At 35.6% G+C, this 24,513-nt stretch overlaps 1 protein-coding gene across 2 annotated transcripts in view; it reads right to left on the bottom strand.

Annotated features, from left to right (window-relative positions):
• Window positions 1-434: 434 nt before the first annotated feature.
• PDCD6IP (programmed cell death 6 interacting protein) overlaps window positions 435-24,513 on the bottom strand; it is a 70,310-nt gene continuing 46,231 nt past the window's right edge. For both annotated transcript variants that reach the window (XM_001489975.6, XM_005600850.4), the window contains exons 13-18: window positions 16,577-16,825; window positions 16,063-16,197; window positions 14,804-14,898; window positions 6,254-6,377; window positions 4,938-5,125; window positions 435-4,010 (exon numbers count right to left, since the gene is read on the bottom strand). In XM_001489975.6, coding sequence (XP_001490025.1) covers window positions 3,836-4,010; window positions 4,938-5,125; window positions 6,254-6,377; window positions 14,804-14,898; window positions 16,063-16,197; window positions 16,577-16,825 — 966 coding nt within the window. In that variant the 3' untranslated portion in view covers window positions 435-3,835. The remainder of the gene's footprint in view (window positions 4,011-4,937; window positions 5,126-6,253; window positions 6,378-14,803; window positions 14,899-16,062; window positions 16,198-16,576; window positions 16,826-24,513) is intronic.

A 24,513-nucleotide genomic window follows, 5' to 3' on the forward strand; every position in this document is an offset into this window, starting at 1 on the left:
AAAGACATACAAAATCAACACTTCTTCTGATAACCTGTGTATTCTGAGCTACATAATAAAGCATCTGACCTTAAAACATGGGAGAAGTAGGAAGAAAATGTTTTAAAAGATGTACACATTTTACCATCCTCCCTTCTCTGATCAACTGAATATGGTAACCTTGCCAAGTATTTCCAAAAATTAACCCAAAAAATGACACTTGAAGAAGAGATTACTCATCTGAAAGAACTGGGACAAATCATAAGTAAAGAAAAACACGGTCTGCTCATGATAAATCATAAGGTTGACAACTGTTAAGAAAATATTTAAACAACATTGTCTTCCTTTTATAGTCAAAGTGGGTATTTTATTTCCAAAAAATTTGTCAAAGAAATTATAGAAACTATAAAGCTGAAGGATAAACACTTTAAATAAGAATTCATACTCCAAGGAAGTAAGAATCTTTCAACTTTTATTTCTAGGATACATTCATCTGGAACCTTTTTGTTTCTTTACAATTTTCCCCCTAAGAGAAATGAATACAATAAAAATATAATCCAACTACCAGCAATGTTTGTAACCAGAAAAGAATCTAAAATCTCTGGTGTGATAATATAGGATTTTTTAAAAAATATAAGCTTCATACCAGAAATAAAGCCTGAATATTCTCTTTTTCTTTAAAAATATAATTTTCCTTCTTTGCCCTCTCACGTAAATCTTATAATCAACCATTTAGTTCTAAAGTCTATTTTTCAACTAGTAATATAACACTATAGCACTGTTTTTTCCTACTTCGTATCCTGTTCTGTACTAAGAATTAACTAATAATTGCAGAAGTGTTTAAAAAAATGAGACGCCACTAAGTTGTAGCAAGATTCTTCAAGACATACTGATTTAAAAAGAAAAATTTCATTAGCAAACTGAAACCTAGTTAACATGTTTTTGAAATTCAAAAATGTGTACAAAGCACTTTTGCAAACTGTAAAGCTCTAATGGAAAACATTTTTAAAATCTGTTTTGAATAGAAAGGCTGCTGACTGGGATGGAACATCAGGGACAGAAAATTGAAATCTTGTTCTTTTTTTCTCTAACACCTTAGATATGGGGAGGGAGAAGAGTATAAATTGCAAAGAAGTTGGGGTATGGGTACAAGGATATCTCACAAACACTGACTGGTTTGCAGTGACTGTTTTTGCTAACTGAGAATACAGACCAAGGGGCATAGTAATAGACCAATACTTTTACACCAGACTCAGAAATCAAGCCATCTGTCTCCAACTAGGAGCCAGAAATAACAGAAGTGAGACAGTTTTTCCCCATCTTCTGACCAGCTCCCTTACGCAGAGCTTTATTACTTGAAGTATAGTCCATTTTAAAATCATATTCCAAAGCCCAACATTAATGGTCTGGAATGGTTTCCTTTCTTTAGTTTAGGAAGATAATCAAAAAGCCTAATTATAAACATAGGCACAACATACCTGAACCAGAGTGACACTCTCCTACCTCTAAGTAAGCAGCATTATTCATGACAACTTTTTAGGGTATTTTGTGGAATATAGGAAGTTAAGCAAAGAATTTAAAAAGTTTGGTAACAAAAACAATCCCAGTGAGGGAGTCCTTATTCGCCAGAATGCAAAATAGACATAAGAGAAACTTCTTTCCATGAGCCATCTTAATGAAACAGATAGGCCTATGAAGACAGACCAGCAATGAAGGACTGCGGAAAAGCTCATCTGTACCTAGACACAGGTGATCCAAAGAAAAATCCTCAATTATCGAAAGGATGAGTGAACTGACAAGAGAGAATGGGTCTCGGTAACCACAGAAAAAGGCTTTGCTAACAGAGTTGAGCGAGTCAGGCATGCTGGAAGAGGCTGCAACCAGGGGCTGCAGAGCCTCCCTTCCCAAAGTTGCTGAAGAGTCTTCCTGTGGCTCTCCGGGAGCAGGCCTAGCTTAGCACAGAGAATGGGCTAAACGGCCTTCTAACTTCTCTTTTGGCTCTCTGATGCACTTACTCTTTTCTTTAGTGTCTTCTTTCCCCAAGAGAATATTCAGGCCAATTATGTTTTTGTTTTTCCTGCATTCGTTAAGAATTATATACTAGCAATTTGGAATACCCCTCTCACTGAGTATCTTATGTTAGTATACGATACCTTGAGTAATAAGAATGTAGAACTTAAATGCCATTTACACAAGAGGAAAACAAGCCCAGGTCAAACTTTGATGATTCCACATTAATAAAACTCAGCTATGATATGTAAAAAACTATTTTTGTCAAGGTTTTAACTATTGGACTTTAAACCAATTTCAATATTCTACATAAAGGTCATTTATATTGAAGTAACATGCCTTCATGTTTTCTACATACAACGACAAAAGAAGATTTTTAAAAATATACACATATTTTTAAACCAATTCACTCCCTTTTACAATCATACCTTCAGTCCAACATTTAAAATATAAACCCAACTATCAATGAAAACAACGTGGATCAAGTGACAGTATCATTTAAGTCAAACAATAAAAGGTCAGCGTTAAAACAGAAAATAAACAGATTCACTGGAAATCTGCTCGTATGCCTGATGTGTTCAGAAATGAACCTCACACAGAACAGATCCTACTGTGATATTAGACAACTAATTCCTTTCTCACTTTCTCATTCCATGATGCCTCACTATTTTTACTGCGGTTTATACAGTAACTAGTTATCCTAACAGCAGAGATTAATATTAAAAACACAGCCTATTCCAGAAGTGGCATATGCTCCCAACAATTGTTTTGTGCAGTCCCTGAATTATAAAATAGTCCAATCTTTTAGGAGCATAAAAGTGAAAGGGCTTAGATCTATTCATGTACATTGTCCATTAAATGTTTCTAAGTTAAGACAGTAAGGTGGAAAAAAGGAATAGAAGGGTACAGTAAATTTTCTTTACACAATTCTATTACATTAGACAGTATTGTCAATGACATGTATTCATTTTAACCAGGTTATGGAAAAAAAAGAATTATTACCAGAATTTGTATCAATTTCTTGGAGAAGCTAATAATAAAACATTAAATATACATATTTATTTGTATATTTATTTGAAGAATCTTTGGTAACACTTGTGTCTCTTCCACATTATAGGACTTTCCAAAATAAATGTCAAAATTAATTTACTAATCAGCATATGAAAGATAAATTATGTTACTATTCTTTTGGTTTTCCTATAAAATGTACTTGAACCTGACTATTAACTTTCACTAATCATGCATTTAAACATAGTATCTGTTTAACTTTTGTACATATAAAATGAGAGACTATTACCAGAAAGAAATTAGACAGTAATGAGAATCAATGACAAAACATAACAATGACAACTGTTCTTAAGTAATTTATTTTTAAATTATAAGATTTACAATGCTTTGATTATGCAAAATAGCATAATAGAAATTAAACCAAATCAATAAACCAAGAGAGAAAGAAAACTTAGTTTTCTTGAATATCAGAACTTAAACCATCATTAAAGTATCTGATGTCCCAATCACGTCTTATGGAGACATAAGTATAATAATTTCAAACATTTCACTTGTGGGTTTAATTCCTCATTTTCAACTTTTATGAAGTGTAATGTAATTTATTTCAAATCCTATTATACCTAGTGTTTATACTGCAACAGCAGCAAATCTCACATGTGCAATCAAATGTGGAGCTGGGGCACAGCTTTTAGCTTTTAGCCACAGACAGAAATTATACACTGCATTCAGTACAGTAGAGGACATTATATTAACCAGAGCGTAAAGTTTAGTACACTTATTGCAGGGTTGGTATTTCTTCCTGTTTGAACTGAACCGGCTGAGCTTCTGAGGTGACATATTACTGCTGTGGATAGTAAGACTGCTGTGGGGGCTGAGGGAAGGGGTATGAAGGCTGCTGGGGTCCCGGGTATGGAGCCTGTCCAGGGCTCTGGTGATACACTGGCGGATATGGCATATTATACTGGCCGTATGCATAAGGATTATAGCCCATGGGCATGGGCATTTGGCAATACCTGATGGGTAGAAGAAAACAAAAAAACTGGATCAGTAAATCAAATACTAGAAAATGAAACACATAATAAATTCTAAAACCAAGTTTTTCAAGAAAGCCATTATTCTCTATTTCTCAGTCTATTAGAGAATGGTCGAGAGAAAAAAACAGCTGTTTCGAAGTACCTGTTGAAGAAAAGTGTTCCCATCCTCTTATTAATAGAAATGAAAGAATACCAAGTGCTTAATACTATCCAGAAAATAATACTGTTGAAGGAAATAGGACTAAATATTTGACTATTAACAAGAAATAAAAATGGAGACCCTTCATTTTATGTGGCAATCTAAGTACATTCCTATTTCACAAGATTCAATGTTCACTATAATGCACATAAATTTACTGTTTACAAAGTTTTAATATTTGGAAGACAGAATGTACTTACTAAATAAAGTTGGGAGCACATCTTAAAAGGCAGCCAAATGTCTAGATTTTTAATACTAAAAAATTATCACAAAGAAAGCTGCTCTTTAACAAAATACATGCCATAATTAGATAGATTTCTGTTTAACAGTTTACCAGAATGCCAAGATTTCGAAGTACAGGTATGTAAACAAGGCCTTAGCAGTCTTGCTATGCTAAGATCAGAAAAGGCACCTATCCATTTATCACCTAAATAAAGACAACCAAGGAAATACATTCTGAATTCCTGAAGAGGTACATTTAACACAATCCCAATATGTAAAAACATAAATTAAGTAAGCCTGGGAAGTGGCTATTCAACTACTCAAATAAGTGACTATAACTATTTTTATTTCTGTGTAAGCTGACAATGTAGCTTATTCATTCATGATACCTCCATTCAGAGAAAGGGGTAACCCTGTTTTTAACAGGTTAACTAGAGCTAGAAACATTAGCCAATTTATTGGGGTAGACGAAGTTTCAGCCTTACCCGGGATATCCTGGATAGGTAGGATATGGGGGTCCCTGGGCCTGTGGAGGAGGAGCTGAACCAGGAGTTTGTGATGGAGCTGGTGCCGTGGTCCCAGTCGCCACTGGAGCTGGAGCAGTAGCAGAAGGAGCTCGATTTGCTGGAAGCACAGGAGGTGGAGGCCGGGCTGGGGGCTGGGGCTTAGTAGGCTATAAGAAAAAGTCAGCATTGACTACAAAATGTTTCATGTTTCTGTCAAATTGCTATCAATTAAAATAAATGAGGTCATATGAAGAACTCTAGAATCCACCCAAATATATTTCTAATTCCCATTCTCAAATGTTGGCTTATTACTCTAGAAATGTATCATAGTTGAGGAATAATTCTCCAATTTGTGTATACTCCATAGCCACTGCTCTTTGCCTGATGCCTAATATTTAACCATTTATTGCTCATTACTGGTCCTATCAATGGTTAGACATTTGAGGTGGGAGCAAAGAGCAGATCAGACACAGCTTACTACTGTAATCTCCTCCTGGCCTCAACATTTTTTATATGAAAATTTTAAAACACCAGAAAATTTAAAAGAATAACCACCACATATTTGTCAATTAAATTCAGTAACTATTAACATTTGGCCATATTTGCTTTATGTATAGCTATATCCATATATTTATTTATCTATATATTGGCAGAACCATAAAGTAAATTGCAAACTTCATGACACCAGCCCTAAACACTTCAGCATACAAGTCCTAATATTCTCCTGCATAATCACAATACCATTTCACCTTAAGAAAATTAAATTATTCCCTAATATCATCAAGTATCCACTCCACATTCAAGTTTCTCTATTCAGCACAAAAAAACTCTTATAGGTGTTTTCATAAATCAAGATCCAATTGAGGTTCATGTAGTGCATTTGATTATTATGAATCTGTCCTCTCTTTTAATCCAGAATATGCCCCCTCACCTACTTTTTTCTTCCTATGACATTCACTTTAGAAAAGGCCAAGCCAGATGTCTCACAGAATGTCCCAGTTCTGGATTTGTCCAATTGTTTCCTAACAGCACAATTTAACTTCTTGTTTTATCACTGTATTTACTACAAACTGAGAGCTGGTTCTAAAGAGTTGATTAGATTCAAGTTAAACATTTCTTGGCAATAATTCACGAGTGATGCTGTATTCTTTATACTGCAAAACATCAGAAGGTTGGTCAGCTGGTGAAGTGGTGACCACCAGATCTCTACTATGTAAAGTCTGTTTTATCCTTTACAGCGAGCAAGCTGCCACTAACATAACGCTTCGATTTTAACAACGTGCTTGCTTACTGACCGGCATGGTTCTCGGCGCTGGAGTTGGAGGAGTTGGCGCATGCCCCGCTGCTGGAGAGGACTGATATGCAGGGGTAGGAATTGAAGGAGCACTAGGTTCTCTGGCAATGCTTTGTTGCAAATCCCTTATTAAAGACAAAAGTGTTAGAAATTAATACAAAAAAAAAAACCAACACATATAAAGTACCAGGTCTTTTTCTTTTCTTCATATATGAAACAGAAAACAGACTTAAAACAAGGATGGTATTTTAAAATATACTACATTTCTGTTCTTGACTAGAACTAACTTAAATCTTCTTTCTTCCTATTTAATAAAAGGAAGTCAGTTCTTATTTTCTTTCTGAAGACTAAGAAACAAGAAAAATTTCTTTGGAGATCACAGTTACAGCTAGAACAAGGAACATGTCATATTGGGCAAGTGGTCCTAAAGATTGCCCACTCTCCAATCAGACGTCATCCCCTAGATGAGAAACTCCTAACACAGTAACAACCAATCTACAAGTTATCAGAAAATTAGAACTGTTCACAGTCACCTAGCTGATATTTTAATCACTGTTATCATATCACTGTTTACAGAAAACAAAACAAGTGAGAAAGCTAACCAATTCAACTATGTAAATTTCTTGATGAAAACTTTCTGAAGATATTCAAAGAAATCTGGCACTGAGATGTTGTATGTTAAAAGATACCTCATAATCTATTACTAAGGTAAATTCAGGAAAGACAGATTGTTGAAAGGATCATTAAAATACAGTATTAAAAATTAGAAAAATATTTTAAAGTCACTTCTAACTGTAACTGGAATCCACTCCAAAATCTCACTCAACAAAACCCTAAGATAAAATGCACTCCATGAACACATGGTATCAATGAGCTTCTCACTGCACTGATTCATATACACAGAGAAGTAAATATGACACATCTCCAAGTGGCTGCACCTGTTGTCCTGATGTAACAATCAACAGCAACTCCCAGAGTCCTCCAGACCACACTTTCACTCTCAAAAAGAGTCCCAACTGGAAGATGAATTAGTCACTCCCTATATAAAGAAAACTAATATACATTCATCAAGAAGCCAAAACAACTTCTTAATGTTTGTAATAAATGCTTACAACATAATAGAAGTTTTTAATCGATGTTAAATTTTGAAAAGGTTAGGTTTTGAAATATCTCCCATATATGTGTATATATCTCATATACAGTAAATATATTTCTATATTTTATATATTTTATTACAATTGTTTAAATAATTATAGTAATTATTTAGATATCTGAGTATATTTAATCATAAATGTATCTAATATATATAATTATAATTATAATACATTATAAAGCCTTAACATAATACTTTTTTCTTTTCCTTTGATAAACTCCAGAGATGGTTGGAGTAAAAAGCACATTTATAGGACAAATAAAAATTTCTTAGTCACTTAGTAATTATATAAATCAAAGCTATTAAATCATAAGACTAATAACATAAAAAAGCAAAAATATATGAAATAAAATACCAATATTCCAACGCCCATGATTATTGACATTAGTTTTATTTTTTATTTCATTTTTTAAAATTTCTATTTAATTATTTTATTGAGGTCATATTGGCTTATAACATTGTGTAACTTCAGGTGTAATTATTGTCTAGCAGTTTCTGTATAGACGGTGTTCACCACCAATAGTCTAGTTTTTATCCATACTGACATTAGTTTTAAATCATTAGTGAAAAGAAGGCAAAGCTCAGAGTTACTCTTTTTGCCTACTTTATATAAAGAGGACATCTTTGTCATCACGGAAATGAAAATTAAAATCACAATGACATAACACTACACACCCACCAGCATAGCTAATGGCAAAAATATAGAGTAACCAGAACTCATACATTGCTAGTAGGAATACAAATTAGTACCACCACTTTGGAAAACTGTTTGGCAACATCAACTACAGCTAAACATACACATACCCCATGACCGAGCAATTCCACTCTTAGATGTATACCCAACAGCGCTGCATATATATAAGCTCACCAAAAGCATGATCCAGGGGGCCAGCCCAGTGGCGCAGTGATTGGGTTCACACACTCCACTTTGGCGGCCCAGGGTTCGTGGGTTCAGATCCCAGGTGCAGACCTACACACTGCTCATCAAGCCATGCTGTGGCGGCATCCCATATACAAAGTAGAGGAGGACTGGCATAGATGTTGGCTCAAGGATCATCTTCCTCAAGCAAAAATACGAAGATTGGCAACACATATTAGGTCAGGGCCAATCTGCCTCACGAAAAAAAAAAGGAAAAAAGGCATATCTAGAAGTAGCCACATGTCGCTTTAAACACCTAAAATGTGGCTCTAGTGTGAACTGAGATGTGCTGTAAGCAGAAATTACATATCAGATTTCTAAGACAGTGTGGAAAAAAAGTAAAATACCTCATTCACAATTTTTACATTGTCTCTATGTTGAAGTTAAAATATTTTGAATATACTAGGCTAAACAAAATATTTTATTGAAATTAATTTCATGTTTCTTTTAACTTTTCTGTGTGTGTGCGCCGAGGAAGATTCAACCCGAGCCAACATCTGTTGCCAATCTTCCTCTATTTTGTATGTGAGCCGCCAGCACAGCATGCCACTGATAGACAAGTCACTCAGGTCCACACCTGGGAACTGAACCCAGGCTGCCAAAGCAGAAGGTGCCAAACTCAACCTCTAGGCCACCAGGGCTGGCCCTCTTTTAACTTTTTTTTTTTTTTGAGGAAGATTAGCCCTGAGCTAACGTCTGCTGCCAATCCTCCTCTTTTTGCTGAGGAAGCTTGGCCCTGAGCTAACATCTGTGCCCATCTTCCTCTATTTTACATGTGGGACGTCTGCCACAGCATGGCTTAATAAGCAGTGCGTAGGTTAATAAGCATGCAAACTTAACTACTTAAGCATGCAACTACTTAACTACTTAAGCATTAACTACTTAATAAGCATGCAAACTTAACTACTTAAGCATGCAACTACTTAAACATTAACTACTTAATAAGCATGCAAACTTAACTACCACACCACCAGGCCAGCCCTCTTTCAACTTTTTTAATGTGGCTACAAGAAATGTTAAATTTTAAATTGTATATGTGACTGCATAGTATTTTCACCATACAGATGTAGCTTTATTTCTTTCCCCAGCCCTGAACGTTTGATTTGTTTCTATTCTTTTACTGCTACCAGCAACAGTGGACAGATGTGTTTGAGAATATTCAAGCCCATCCTATTTATAATATAGCAGCCAAAACTAGAAACTACTCACATACTCAACAACAGTAGAATAACGTGTAGTATATTCACACAGTGAAATACATACAGAAATGAAAATAAAAGATCTACAACTATACGGATGAATCTCACAAACAAAATGTTGATTGAAAGTCAGTCGCAAAAGAATACAACCGATTCTACTTATATACAGTGCAAAACCAGGAGAAAGCAGTCTACACTCTCACAGTCAGGATAGTGGGTGCCCTGAGGGGAGTGAGTGATGACTTGGCAGATGCAGGAGCGGTGCTTCTGGGGTGTTGAGAATGTTCTGTGCATTGATCTAAGTGCTCACCGCTTCGGTGTATTCAGTTTGTGAAAATTCAACAAGATGTACACTTATGTTTACTTGCGCTTTTATTTTAGAGTCAATACAAATGTTTTAAAGAATTTAAGCCCTGAGCATTAACAGTGATTCTGACAAAATAAACCCTCAGAATTTTAAAGGCTAACTTTATGACTATTTGGCCTACTTTTCCATCACTCATTCACCTTTTAATCACTGAGCTGAAACCACTTGACAAGGTGATGACTGACTCAGAACTGATTTTGTTTATAGTATAAATACAGAAATACACACTACAGAAATAGTAACAAACCTAATTTTCAAACTAGAGATTTGAAATATGAAGTATTTTAAAATGAGAGTATCCAAAAATTTCTTCCTAAGCTATGAATTTCTATTATGCTATAAAATTCTAAAAATAGTTATGTTAGCCCTTTTTACACTAAAGATTTAAATGGAGAAACAGTCCATTTAAAGAGAAACTAGAAAGTCAATTATCACGGACAGCAAAATGATTTCAACCAACCGCTGGCAAAACTTTTTGTGTAAAGAGTCACACAGTAAATATATTAGGCTTTGTAAGATATAGGGTCTCTGTCACAACTACTTAATGCTGCTGGTGTTAGTGCAAAAGCAGCCACAGACAATACGTCCATGAAGAGTGTGGCTGTGCTCCAATGAAACTTTACTTTCAAAAATAAGCAGCAGGCTGGACTTAGTCTGGGTGCTGTGGTTTGCCAACCTCCAAGTTAAACTTAAGAGTCTTTTTCAGCTCTCTTGGTCCTGAGCTACAGAATTTAGGGGTTCTGTACAGATGTCTCAATGGCTGCTGGTTGAAAGAAGGAAAGGAAAGAGGGACAAAAGGTCCGGCTCTAACACCTAACCCGGCTTAGATCTGAGCCAGACACATTTTTATCTGTTTTACAAACTGGGTATCTCTGTAAGACTGAGTTTGAAAAAAGGATTCTCCAGCTCAAAAAAAAAAAAGCAGGAGGCAGGGGGAATGAACACAATACAAAACATAAAAATCACAGTACTTGGTTGTGACTATAAAAACATACGAAGTCCCATCAATCATTTAGATTAATTTAATTTTCTGAAAAGTAACATACTCACTTGATTCAAAAACTAAAGAGTGAGACCCCTATCTGCAAGCTCCCACTCCACCCTTCAATTCCCAGACAGACTCCCACTCTTCTTGATGTCTTATGAACCTGTCCAGAGCTTCTTCAGGCATAAATAAGCCAATTCAAATGCACACTTTTATTTTCTCCCTTTTTACACAAAAAAGCATACTTTACACTGTTCTGTACCTTATTTTTTTTTACCGTGACTATTTATCTTATAGATCTTTAAATATCAGTAAATAGAAAACATCCACTCTTTTAAAAAAACAGCTGCACAGTATTTCACCGTACAGATATAGCTTTATTTATTTCACCAGCCCTGGATATTTAATTTATTTCTATTCTTTTACTGCTACAAGCAACTTAGAAATGAATTAGCTCATAAATATGTCATTTCTAACATATGCTAATATATTCTCAGAATAAATTCTCAAAAACAGAATCGCTTGATAAAAGGATGTATGGATCTGTAATGCAAACCTCTGCAGTTCAATTGTCCCACAGAAGGACCGTACCAGTGTACATTCTCACAGCAATGTGTGGGAACTGTTACCCCCATGGGCCAATAAAGCATGTTATCAACTTTCAGATTTTCCCCAATCTAAAAAATGCTATTTCAGAGTAATTTTAATTTGTAAGTATTTTATATTGAATGAGGATAGGCATTTTTTCACATGCTTAAGAAGCACTTATACTTCCTCCTCTGGAAATTTCTGTTCACATACCTCGCCAATTTTTCCGTTGAGTTTTTTTCCTCCTTTTTAATATCTAGGAGTTCTTTATAAATTAGGTAAATTTGCCTTTTGCCTGTGAATAAATGTCAAATATTTTTCCCCAGGTTATTACATTTTGACTCTGCTTATCATGTTACGATGAACTTATCCTTTTTTTAATGGCTTCTGGATTTTAAGTCAGAATTAGAAAACCTCTTCCATTTCAGTTTTATTAACAAATTCTCTCATATTCTCTTTTAGACTTTACATTTCATTTTACACATCTCAAGTTTAATCCATTTGGAATTTTTCTGGTATAAAAACAACTTTTGTTCTCTAAAGGGCTAGGCAGTTGTCTCTAACTTCCTCTGACTAGTGTAGGATCTTTTTCACACTGAATCCACATACGTATTTGGATCTCCTTCTATTTTCTATTCTGTCTTTGGTCTGTCTAACCATGTACCAGTACCACTGTGTTTTGACAACATTATATATTTTAATATGTGGTAGAATTAGTTTCCCCTTACTCTCCTTTTTATTCAGTTTTCCTGGCTAATCTGTGTTTCTACTTGAGTTTTAGTATCAATTTGACTAGTTTTAAATGAAAATCTGTTGATTTTTTTAAAGTCAAAATTACAGCGAATGCATAAGTTCATTTAGAATTGACATCTTCATGAAGTTGAGTCATTCTATCCAAGAACATCATGTCTTTCAACTTCCTCAAGTCCTTTTTCGTGTCCCTGAATAATGTTTCAAAGTTTTCTTCATACAGGTCTCATATATAGCAAACTTATTCCTATGTATTTTATCTTTTTTGCTGCTATTCTAAGTAGGCTCTTTTCCTCCATTACATCTTCTATATGTTTACTTATATGAAAGCCACTGATTTCACCAATTTTTATGATCAACTACCTTCAGTAATATTTTTTCTTCTATTTGCAGAGTTTTGGGATTGTTCTCTTGGGTTTTCAAGTGGTACAATCATAAAGTCTATAAGGAGTGATAATTTTACCTCCTCCTTTCCAATTTTTACATTTCTAATTTCCTTTTCTTGTCTAATTGTGCTGGCTGGTACTGCCAGTATAATATTAAATGACAGTGTTAACAGTGGGAATTTGTTGCCTGTCCCTGCCTTTAGGGGGAATGTTTATAGTGTTTCTCCATTAGCCATCATGCTGAGTTTTGTGCAGATAGAGACATAGAGACATATACATATATACATACACATACACAACACATACACACATATATTTTCATATTAAGGAAGAACCCATCTACTCCTATTTTATTGAATACCAGAATAGTTATTTTCTCAAATACTTTTTACTCATCTATGAAGAGAATCTTTTTCTCCTTCGATGTAAAAATACTGAACGAATCACTGCATTACTGGAATAAAAACTCCTTCTCGCTTGGTCATGGTTCTTTTTTAACACACCGGTGAATATTAATGGCCAGGATTTTATTTAGGACTTTCGCATCCATATTCAAAAGTGAAATTGCTCTGAAGATTGTGTTTCGTTTTAATCTTTGTCAAATGTTCTTATCAATAAGACTAATTTGGAGGTTTGTTTTTTTATTTTAACCTCTAGAATCATATAAAAAGCATTCAAATTATTTGCTTTTTAAAGGTTTAGTAGAAAAACTCCACAAAAACCACTGGTCCTTCTCTTTCCCAGGGGTGGAGAGAGATTAGCTCTTTGATAATTTCTCCTACTTCTTCTGTGGAAAACCATTTAAACATGGACAGACAGGTGAATAATGGTTAGGTTGGCTGAAGGGTTCAAGAAAGGCTCACGAGTACAATAGTTTCTGAGTTCCTTATGTTCATTATTAATGAACATAAGGGTTTGTATATACCTAAGAACAGTTTGACTGGATATAAAATGTCTGGCTCATGTTTGCTTTCCTTGAGTTCCAAAAGCAATCACTCCACTCTCTTCTAGCATGCAGTGCTGCCAACCTAATTTTTTTTTACCTTTTTATAAACTGACTTGATCTTTTTGTGTGACTGCCTAAAGGATTCCGCCATTATCTTTTAAGGGTAATAATCTATACGCCTTGGTGTTGACAGGTCTCATTCATTTTTCCTGACCATAACATAAACCCTTTCAACAAACTTTCACTTATTTTAGGAAAATGTTCTTGAGTAATATCAATAAATATTTGTTCTGTTCACTGTTTTGGTTTTTCTTCTTTGAGGGGAATCCAATTTTGCATATGTTGGGTCTTCTTTGTCCATCTTTTCTCTAATTCTTTTTAATTCTTTCATTACTTTGGTTTCATTTTCTCAGATTTCTTCTTTTCTGTTCTGTGTTCTTGTGTTTTATTCACTGTCTATTCTCCTTTTCACTCCTTCTCATTTCATCCTATATCTGTGGTGGTTTTGTTCTATTTGTTTCCTGAATTCTGACACCACACATTTTATCAGTTTGTTTTCTCACAATCCCCATTGAGTTCTGGCATTTTTGCTCCTCAGAGTTTTTGGTGTTCTTTACAGTGATTGCTTCCTAGCCCTTTTTTTTTCAATTCATGGTGAAACAGTCATTCAGAATTTTCATCTGTTCTGTGACAGTATTATTCTGATGAATGTTCTTATCTATTAAGTTCTGTCAAATTTTGTTCATTTTTTCACCTTAATAAATACAGTACCTTCGTATTGATGCTATGTCAACTCTCTATTCCATGATTACTCTGATTCCATGCAGAGTAATCATGGAATGAGTCTTACATTACTGGCCCAGCTTTCTCGGTAGGCTCCTTCAGAAAGAGATTTTGTTGATATTTTCTGAGCTATTCACCCTGACTTCTCCAGAGTCTGTACCTCTAGTTTTATATAAGGAAACTATTTGCCACTTCAAGGTAAACTGCTTATGTTTACTGGTATTTCCTGAGCCCCGCCACCCTGAGCTGTTTCTTTATCACTTCTGTGACACCACTGTACTTCCTACATCTAAAGTTTCTGCTCCTTCTCATCCTTTTGTTCTCAGATTATGCAGCTTGCTTGTTATTTTGTAAAATACCCAGGAGGAAAGAAAGGAAATTGCTATCTCATACTGTCAAGCTCACCCCAAGAGTCTCCATATAGGATTTTTTAAAAGAAAAATACTTTATAATTTGATACACAGAACAAACTTACTTTAAGAGTTCATCTCTTTCTGTCTTCCGTGCAAACACTATATCACTGCATTTGTTCTGGAACCTAACCAGGATCTCAGTCAGTTCATTGTAAAACTACAAGCAAAGAACAAATCCAAGTAATAAATCAGAATAATTCCTTAATCTAAGGAGGAACACAATCTAAAGCTCATTTGACAATAACGGTGAAAGCTTAAGCACTAAAATCCTCTGCATAAGACAGAGGCATACCACTTAAGTCCAACAACTTAATATTAAAGATGACCTAAGATTCCTAAGGAAAATAAAAATAATAAAATCATTTTTAGAGAACACCAAAAATTAAATGACAGCAAATTAAAAGTTTCATGGTCTCAGTGAACATGTTTCCAATTCCTACAGAAAAGTAAACTACTTAATAAAGACACTAAACATTTAAGTGGAAGGATTACATTTGCACATTCACTTTAGAAATGCAGGCGTCATTTCAGAAACAGAAGTATTTCTAAAGGCTCTCTGGAGAGTTTCTCAGGTGATCTATTTCAACAGAGCATTTTAAACCAAATTAAAAGAGTATTTTACTATACTCTCTATTTGGAAGGCTTTGCAGTATTTCTACCCTCTCTTCAGAGGGTTCTACATTATATCTAAGGTACTTACATCAAGATAACTTTATTCAATGATCATCAGGGAGCTAAAGTACCAAAATGAACTGTGTATCTGAAAAATTTAAAAGTCATTTGTTCCCTCAAAAGCAAGGTAATTGGTAAAACAAATATAAGCATTTCCCTAAAGTATTTAAAGGAAAGGCAGGAAAATACTTAAGCCGTATTTAGTAAGTACTCTGAGACTCAGGCAGATCACAAGTCTATCATTATCCAAACCATAAGCACAGAATACAAAAGCCACACCCGCCCCCTCCCCACCGCAGATCAGCTTTGACTACATCTGTTACCTCATAATCCACTGACTGGTCAACTTTCTATCCCCCAAAAAAGTGTCACTGGCTTCTGACATCTCTGTGCTAATTTCTGCTTCCTGGAATGCCTACACCCTTCTTCTGCCTGGTGAAATATACAATTCATTATTCAAAGTTCCCATGAAATATTGCCACCTTCATTAAGCTTTCTCCCACTTACAACCAACCTCTCAGAGGCAAAAGTCATCAAAGCTGACAAATTCAAGACAAAGAATAATCTGGTCCAACTAGAAACACTAATTAACTTCCCAAACTCTATTTTCACTCTATACTGGTTACTGCTGTTATTTTGTTCTTCATACCTTCGTGCCCTCCTTCAAGTTAGCTACAAGTTCAACAAAGTTGTCATACGCAGTAGCTAAATTCTTCAAAACTTCTTCTCTTAAGTTAGCTTCATTGTTAGATTGCTTCATTTTCGAAAATTCCTGGTGTGAGACCTTGTTAAAAGAAAGATGCATGTATTTACATTATTTATCAAATTAATATCACTCATATTTTTATTGATACTTTTCCAACTATGAAAATCATAGATGACTACATGCAGAAATTACTAGAAATTTACCTAATATTTCTTTTGTGGTAGCACAGAACTTTAAATCTTTCCTTAAATAAAAATACCAAAAATTCAGTGGGTGTCAAAACATAACCAATAATTACAGATTTCTATTAATATGTAACACTTGCAAAAAAAATCCTAAAAGGACATAAATTTAGTCCAAGCTTATCCTTTATGTAATTTTTTAACATACTTATTAAATATACACTTTAATATATCATAGTATATATTTAATATATATTAATATATATTAACTTTACCTGAATATTTTTAAGAAGTTCTTCCTGTTTCTTTAGAGATTCTTGGACTTTAGTCGTAAGACCTCCATAGATTCGATCCAGTTCAGTAACAGAAAGAGCTTCTTCATTTATCACACCGTCTTGAGCCAGAGCAGTCAAAAATTTGCTTGTCATGTCAAAATTCACAGATTTCAGGTCATTCTCCAACCCCTCTCTTTCCTTCTTTACTTCATCAAGATTTGTCAATAAGGATTTTAAGACATTTACAACCTAAACATTTAAAAAGAAAACCCTTAGTTTAATTGCCCCAAAAGCCAGAAGCCAGTTTCAAGAAGGGAATTACATACAAAGGTTTATCCAGGGTCACAGAGAGATGATTTCTCAGAGGGCCAAGGATAAAGTGTCCATCACATTTATTTAGACACAGATGCTATACCTTCAGTGGACTCCAGTTATAAGAGCAGCAGCAATAATGATTAACAGCAGCAAGAGCTATGACTCACTGACCATTAACTATGTGCCAGGCACCATCCTAAATAGTGTACAAACACAACAATGTATTCCTTACAATACCCATAGGGGTACCCATAGGTGCTTATTACCTCTATTCCACAGATGGAGAAATTGAGTCTCAAAAGAACTAAGTAACATGCCCAAGGTTACACAGTTACGAAAGGGGCAGAGGTGAAATTTGAGATCTAAGTCTGCCTACCTCCAAAATTAATCTTTAATCACTCTACACTATAGTGCGTCCCTCTCGCAACTTTGAAATAGGGGAAGTATGAAGTATGTCTTTCCTACGTAAGTAAATACTCCATTTTGCCAACAGAGAGAGACTGAAAGATAGAAATAGAGAGACAGATATGAAGACAGAGAGACATATAGAAAGAGCACCCGAGAGCGAGAGACAGAGAGAGCGCGCAAGCGAGCTATAAACCACGTTTATTTCACATACTGGGAGAGAAATAGGGAGAAAGGGTTCTTGTACATCTTTTCACATCATGAGTTTTATCTCTCTTATTCAGTCCGGGCAGTCTCTGACTAACATCCACGCAACTCATAAACACCCCTTTACAGGAAGAGTGTTAGAATGTTCAAGTGCCCTCTAAGGCCACTTATAAGCTGCCCCCTTTCACTCACATCTCTTCACACTTTTGCTAAGGCCATAAGGGAGAACACCAACCCCAAGCCTCCCACTCTGCTTGCCCCAATTTTGCTCACAGAAAGAAAGCTGGGGGAAGACAAAGCAAGAAGAGACATCCATGAACCCCCTCTACATCCCTGTCTCATTTCCAACTCCAACAGATCTCCTCACCTAATGCCTGTTTCTAGGAATTTCTGTCCTACTCTTCATTCCACAGTCCTAGTGAGCTCCCTGACAAGAGCGTCCAGAGTAACCTTCATCTGTGAGGACCACAGACCTGAGCAAAAGTCTAAACTTTCTTCTGAATTTTATCGCCTATATCTCCTAAGTGACCTAACTTAAATTCAGTCTTTAAACTTTTAGAGCAGTGGAAAGAAATAACGACTCCTAGAGGTCCAAGAAGCATCAAACCACAGACACTCTAAAAGGAAGGAAGAGGGGAAAGAATCATACTGGATGCCCACAGCAAAATCTGCTTTAGGGATCAGGTAGACAATGTGGATACAAAAATCTTGCTTCCAAATGACTTCCTGGATATATTCTTTTCCATTTGGAAAAAAAGGTGCAAAAGCATATATATAGTATGTTGCATTTTGAGTAAAAGAGAAGGGAAATCAGAATATAAAGATAAAGACACATATCTTATGTACATATGTGTGCATATGTCTTTTTTGCAAAAATAAAAGCACTAAGGAAAAACCAGAAACTAATGAATATGGTTACTTACAGAGAGTGGATGAGAACAAGGAGAAATGAATAGGGATAAGACTTCTCTCCACGCACATTTTGAATCATGAACATTTTTTACACATTCAAAACACAAAATTCAATCAAAACTCAAATAAAGAAACAAATGAATCTAGTTGTCCATCAAAGTGAAACATAATCACATAGAAAAAAATACTCCAACTCTGACTACTCTCCTTTAGTGGAAGCAATGGACTTAGTTACTGTGTAACCAAGGGCAGCTGACTACCTGGAAAACTCAGTTTTCCCATCTGCAAAGCAAGAATAATAACAGTATCTATCTCAGGAATGTTACGAAAACTGAAATAATCCATACAAAGTGCTCAATGTAACTTCTAACACAGGATAAGTGTTCAATCACTAGTAGCCATTATTATTAAGTGGTAGTTAGGTTTCATGGTTGAACTCTATGCTTTGGGTACATTATGGACTAAACAGACTTAGGCATATAAGCATTCAGACAGGAATACAGGAACAATGAGGGAAGATTAAGAATTAAAGTATCCTTTATGAATTATAGCTATTTCTGTAATTATGTGACACATTGTGTAATGGAAGGATGCAACAGGATATAAAATTTTAAAAGTACTGACAGCATTATGTTAGCATATTTAAACTGATAATGGAACCTCAACCACGACTTTGACCCTATGTGAAGGTTGTTTGGCTATTAGAAAAATAAGAAATGCCATTTTTATCTCTCTATAAGTTACATCCAACAAAAGCTAGGAAGAAAAAAAAATCAGCCAAGTAAAATAAAGCTTGGGGAGAAATAGGAATATGCAGAACTGGTTTTAAAAAATAGTCTAATAACCCAATTACAAAATAGGCAGGGGACATGAACAGACATTTCTCCAAAGAAGATATACAGATGGCCAATAGACACGTGAAAAGATGCTCATCATCACTAATCATCAGGGAAATGCAAATCAAAACTACACTAAGTATCACCTTATACCTGTTAGAATGGCAAAAATATCCAAAACCAAGAGTGACAAATGTTGGAGAGGCTGTGGAAAAAAAGGAACCCTCGTACACTGTTGATGGGAATGTAAACTGGTGCAGCCACGATGGAAAACAGTATGGAGAGTCCTCAAAAAGTTAAGAATAGAAATACCTTATGACCCAGCCATCCTACTACTGGGTATCTATCCTAAGAACCTGAAATCAGCAATTCCAAAAGTCCCATGCACCCCTATGTTCATCGCAGCATTATTCACAATAGCCAAGTCATGGAACCAACCTAAGTGCCCAGCAACTGATGACTGGATAAAGAAGATATGGTATATATATACAATGGAATACTACTCAGCCATAAAAAGGATAAAGAAGATATGGTATATATATACAATGGAATACTACTCAGCCATAAAAAAGGAAAAAGTCGTCCCATTCACAACAACATGGATAGACCTTGAGGGTATTATGTTGAGTGAAATAAGCCAGACAGAGAAAGTCAGACTCTGTATGACTCCACTCATAGGTGGTAGTTAACATATGGACAAAGAGAACTGATCGATGGTTGCCAGGGGAAAGGGGGGTGAGGGGAGGGCACTAGGAGTGAAGTGGTGTACCTACAACATGACTAATAATGATGTACCACTGTAATTTCACAAGGTTGTTAACTATCATAACCTTAATAAAAAAATAAAAATAAATAAAAAATAGTCTAATAAACAACACTAAAAGTCAGGAACACTATAACACTATTATCTTGAAATAGATTGAATGTCTCTTACATAGTACAGAAACCAAGACCCTCCACCAAGATACACGTGGTTCATATGGATACAAGTTCCTCTTCAGTGAAAAACTAACTATACCCAGGGCAGCAAAGTAATGTGGGAAGAGAAACCCAGCAGAACTTTAAGAACCACAAGTTTTAATACCACCTCCATTATGATGAAAAGTTAACTTCCTTTTATAGTAGTCAGTTTTCTAATCAAAGTGATAAAGAAGGACCAAATAGCTATTTAATAAGTTGTATTTCTATTCCAAAATGCTATGATTCTAAGTCTCTGAAAAAAACTGCCATTTGAAACAACCAATTTATAAATGAACTTTTAGACCACCACACAGAGACAGAAAAATTCTTTGCATGACAAACATCTTCTTCTTTTTTTAACTGTCATATATACTAGTTTAACCATATTTTAGAATGTATAATACCGGCCTTATTTTAACAGAACGAATGTAGTAGAAAATGAATTAAACTGCTTCCACAAATAAATGACAAGGATAGTAAGAAAAGGAAACCACTGCCTAAATTTTCTTATAAACTCAAGTTTGAGATTTAACATGTTATCAAGTTGAAGTATATAAATAATTAGAATCCCTACCCACCCTACAGCACTATTTACAATAGCCAAGATATGGAAACAACCTAAATGTCCACCTACAAATGAATGGATAAAGAAGATGTGATACACACACACACAGAGGAATATTATTCAACCATAAAAAAGAATAAGAAAACCTTGCCATTTGCAACAACATGGATGGACCTTGAGTGTATTATGCTAAGTGAAGTAACTCATACACAGGAAGATAAACACCATATGATCTCATTTATATGTGGAATCTAAAAAACAGAAAACAAGCTCATAGATACAGAGAACAGGCTGGTGGCTACCAGAGGCAGATGGTGGGTGAAATGGGCAAAGGAGTCAAAGGTAGAAACTTCCAGTTATAAAATAAGTAAGTCATGAGGATGTAACATACAGCATGGCAACTATAGTTAATAATACTGTACTGCATATTTGAAAGTTGTTAAGGGAGTAAATCTTAAAAGTTCTCAATATAAGAAAAAAAATTCTATATGTATGGTGACCACTGTTAACTAAACTTACTGTGGCTATCATTTCACAGTATGTACAAAATTGAATCATTATGTTGTATACCTGAAATTAATATAATGCTGTATGTTAATTATACCCCACTTAAAAAATAAAAAATTAAAACCTAAAAAAATAATTAGAATCCTGCAGTGTTTATTTCAGTCTTATAAACAACTCTAATTAGCTTTCAACTGCAATTAACTGCATCCCCTATCAAGCTAGGCTGCTGGTGGTTACCACTCAATCAGCAAATACTTTTTGAATCCTTATGTGTTGGGTACTGTTCTAGGTTCTAAAACGTAACCATTAACAAAAACAGAATCCTTTCCTTCATTTACGAGGCTGGGAGGGAGGATTAAACAAATACACAAAAATAGAGTAATGTGGTAGACAATGACAAAGAAGGGGGAAAGGTGACATCTGAGGCTTTAAGGAAAAGAGGTAGTAGCCACGCAAAGAGAAGAAAGATCCCAACAGAAGGAAAAGCAAACGAAAAAGTCCTGAGGCGGAACGAGCTTAGTGTGTTCAAAGGAAAGGGAAAAAAAAGCCAGTCTGGCTGCAGCATAGTAAACAAAAGACAGAAGGGAGGAGGATGAGGTCAAACAGAAAAGCAGGAATGAGATCACCTAGGCTGTCTACATTTCATCTTTCAGACCAGGGGCTAGCAAATTTGTCCCGTAAAGGACCAGACAGAAAATATTTTTGGCTTTGTGAGCCATACACTCTGTAGCAATTCTACCTTTGTAATGTAAAAGCAGCTATAGACAAAAGGTAAATGAATGAGTGTGCTTACGTCCCAACAAAAATTTATTTATGAACACTGAAATCTGAATGTCATATAATGTTCACATGTCATGAAACATTCTTTTTTTGACTTTTCTTCACCATTTAAAAATATAAAGAGCATTTTTGGCTCATAGACCATACAAAACCAAGAAGCAGGCTGGATTTAGCCCACAAGCCATTTTTGCCAAGCCCCATTTTAGATGATGATACTCTCTGTAACATCAAATAGCACTGAAAACACTTAGGCACATAAGAAATGTTCTCAATGAAATTTTCAACTTTACCTTTCAGACTTCCCATCTTTCTGTTAGGGACCACAGTGCCATTGTTCCTGGCACATAGTAGGCCTTCAACAAATGTCTGGTGAACAAATGAATGAACAGATGCCAGCCACTCTCAACACTTGTCTGTATACTTTCTGCTATGAAAAACTAAGAGTAAAAGCTGTGTGCAGATCATCCACTAGTCTATAAGGTGCCTTTGTGTGAAGCAGAAAAAGCACCCCCTGGGAGGGCACATAGCTTTGGACAGTGCTACCTTATGCACTACCTCTGAGGAGATGAAGCTTTTTTTCAGTGGCACCCCTCCATCACCCTAGGCAGATGCAACACTGTGAATATAAGTGGATATCACCTTCGTGCAAAGAAAAAGATGCCCCTTCCTCTGGGCAGACTCAGCCCTACACCAGGGCCAAGGCTTGGCTGGGCAAGTGTAGACCAGAATCCAGACCCCAGTTGATCAGAGGCACACAATCACACGTAGTGGTCCTAAGTATTTAAAAAAGGATCTTTAAATACAAATTAGCAATAGCCTGCCAAATTTTTCAGAGTATGTCAATATCTAAAACCAGATGCCCAAATAGACCAAAGATAAACAACTATATAGTAGGCTTCTTCACAATAAAACAAAACAATGGCCCTACCATTAAGCTTGAACCTCTTAATAAAACATGTACTTTGTATCACTTTAATAATCAGCAATTCAATGACTGAGTTTTTATCCTAAAAATTCTGGCTAAAATGTGTCATCAACTACTATGACAACTATCTGAAATAGATTTGATAAAGATATGATGTTTGACTTTTTTTGATAAAGGCATACGATGAATAAATATACAGAGCATTACAAATTTTTTGGTTACCTCTACCCAAAAAATCTAGTTTCAGTAAAAAAAATTTCATATCGACTACAGAAGTTTTCTTCCCCTGCGTAACACCACTATGGATTAACAAAAGCAGCTATTACTACAACTGAATAAAATAACAGATCACTGAAGGCTGATTACGCTCAGCACAAACCATTTTTGCTTTCCCATTGAAAGCAGGAGAGTCAGAGGACAAAAGCCATGTAAGTTTTGAGTCATGTACAAGACACCAAAAAGAAAAAAGAGGATTCTAAACACTTCTTTTTTCTAAAGTAAGAATGGGCCGGAATTTCTTGCTCTTCTGTGGGTCTGAAGTCTCTGTTCTTGGCTAATCTTCTAACGACCTTCCCTCGCTCCCTCATTTCCACAAAGCATCTAACTGATATTCTTTGTTCCATAAGGTCCCCTGCCTTTAGAGACTCAGGTTCTGTGCACATTCAACCACGCAGTCTTCTCTTCACTTTGGGGGCTGGTTTCCACTAAATGTCTAGTAGCTTCTCTGGACACACCCACTCACTTAGTCCTTCTCAGATCCTACAAGTGTTCACTTTTTCTGCCTGTCTACTCTGTTCTTATAATGAGCCAATATCTTAAGAAACCTCCTTGGGCCGGCCCCGTGGCCGAGTGGTTAAGTTCTCGCTCTCCACTTCGGTGGCCCAGGGTTCCGCTGGTTTGGATCCTGGGCACGGACATGGCACCGCTCATCAGGTCATGCTGAGGCAACGTCCCACGTGCCACAGCTAGAAGGACCCAAAACTAAAAATACACAACTATGTACTGGGGGGCTTTGGGAGAAAAAGGAAAAATAAAATCTTTAAAAAAAAAAAAAAGAAATCTCCTAAGAGAGGAGCTCCAAAATGCTGGAATCTAAGTACTTCATCATCTAAACCCTCACATCATACTTTCTGTAGTTACAACACTTTTAAATTTCTACCCTGTGTTACAGTTATCCTTGTATATGTCTAATCTTCCACAATGGACCATAAATTGAGGGTAAAGGCTGTGTATGATTCATTTGTTAATTTTTCAAAGTACCTAGCACAGTCCCTTAGACAGAGTAGCAATGTTTCTTGCCCTTTGGCTTATTTTCCTATGCACTTCAGAGACTCTATCTTATCCTACTACATTACCTCAGTGATCAACCACTAAACCATACTCACACTTTCTCCTCTTTTAAGACTTTCTGAATCAGATACCCTGCTATTGATTTTCTCCTTCCTGTCACCGTACAAATGCCATGACCATTTATTAACATGCACATCTTGTCAATTTTCCCTTCAGAAGCAGTCCCAGTGGAATA

The sequence above is a fragment of the Equus caballus genome, chromosome 16 (genome assembly GCF_041296265.1).
Source record: "Equus caballus isolate H_3958 breed thoroughbred chromosome 16, TB-T2T, whole genome shotgun sequence".
In the NCBI taxonomy this organism is placed as follows: domain Eukaryota; kingdom Metazoa; phylum Chordata; class Mammalia; order Perissodactyla; family Equidae; genus Equus; species Equus caballus.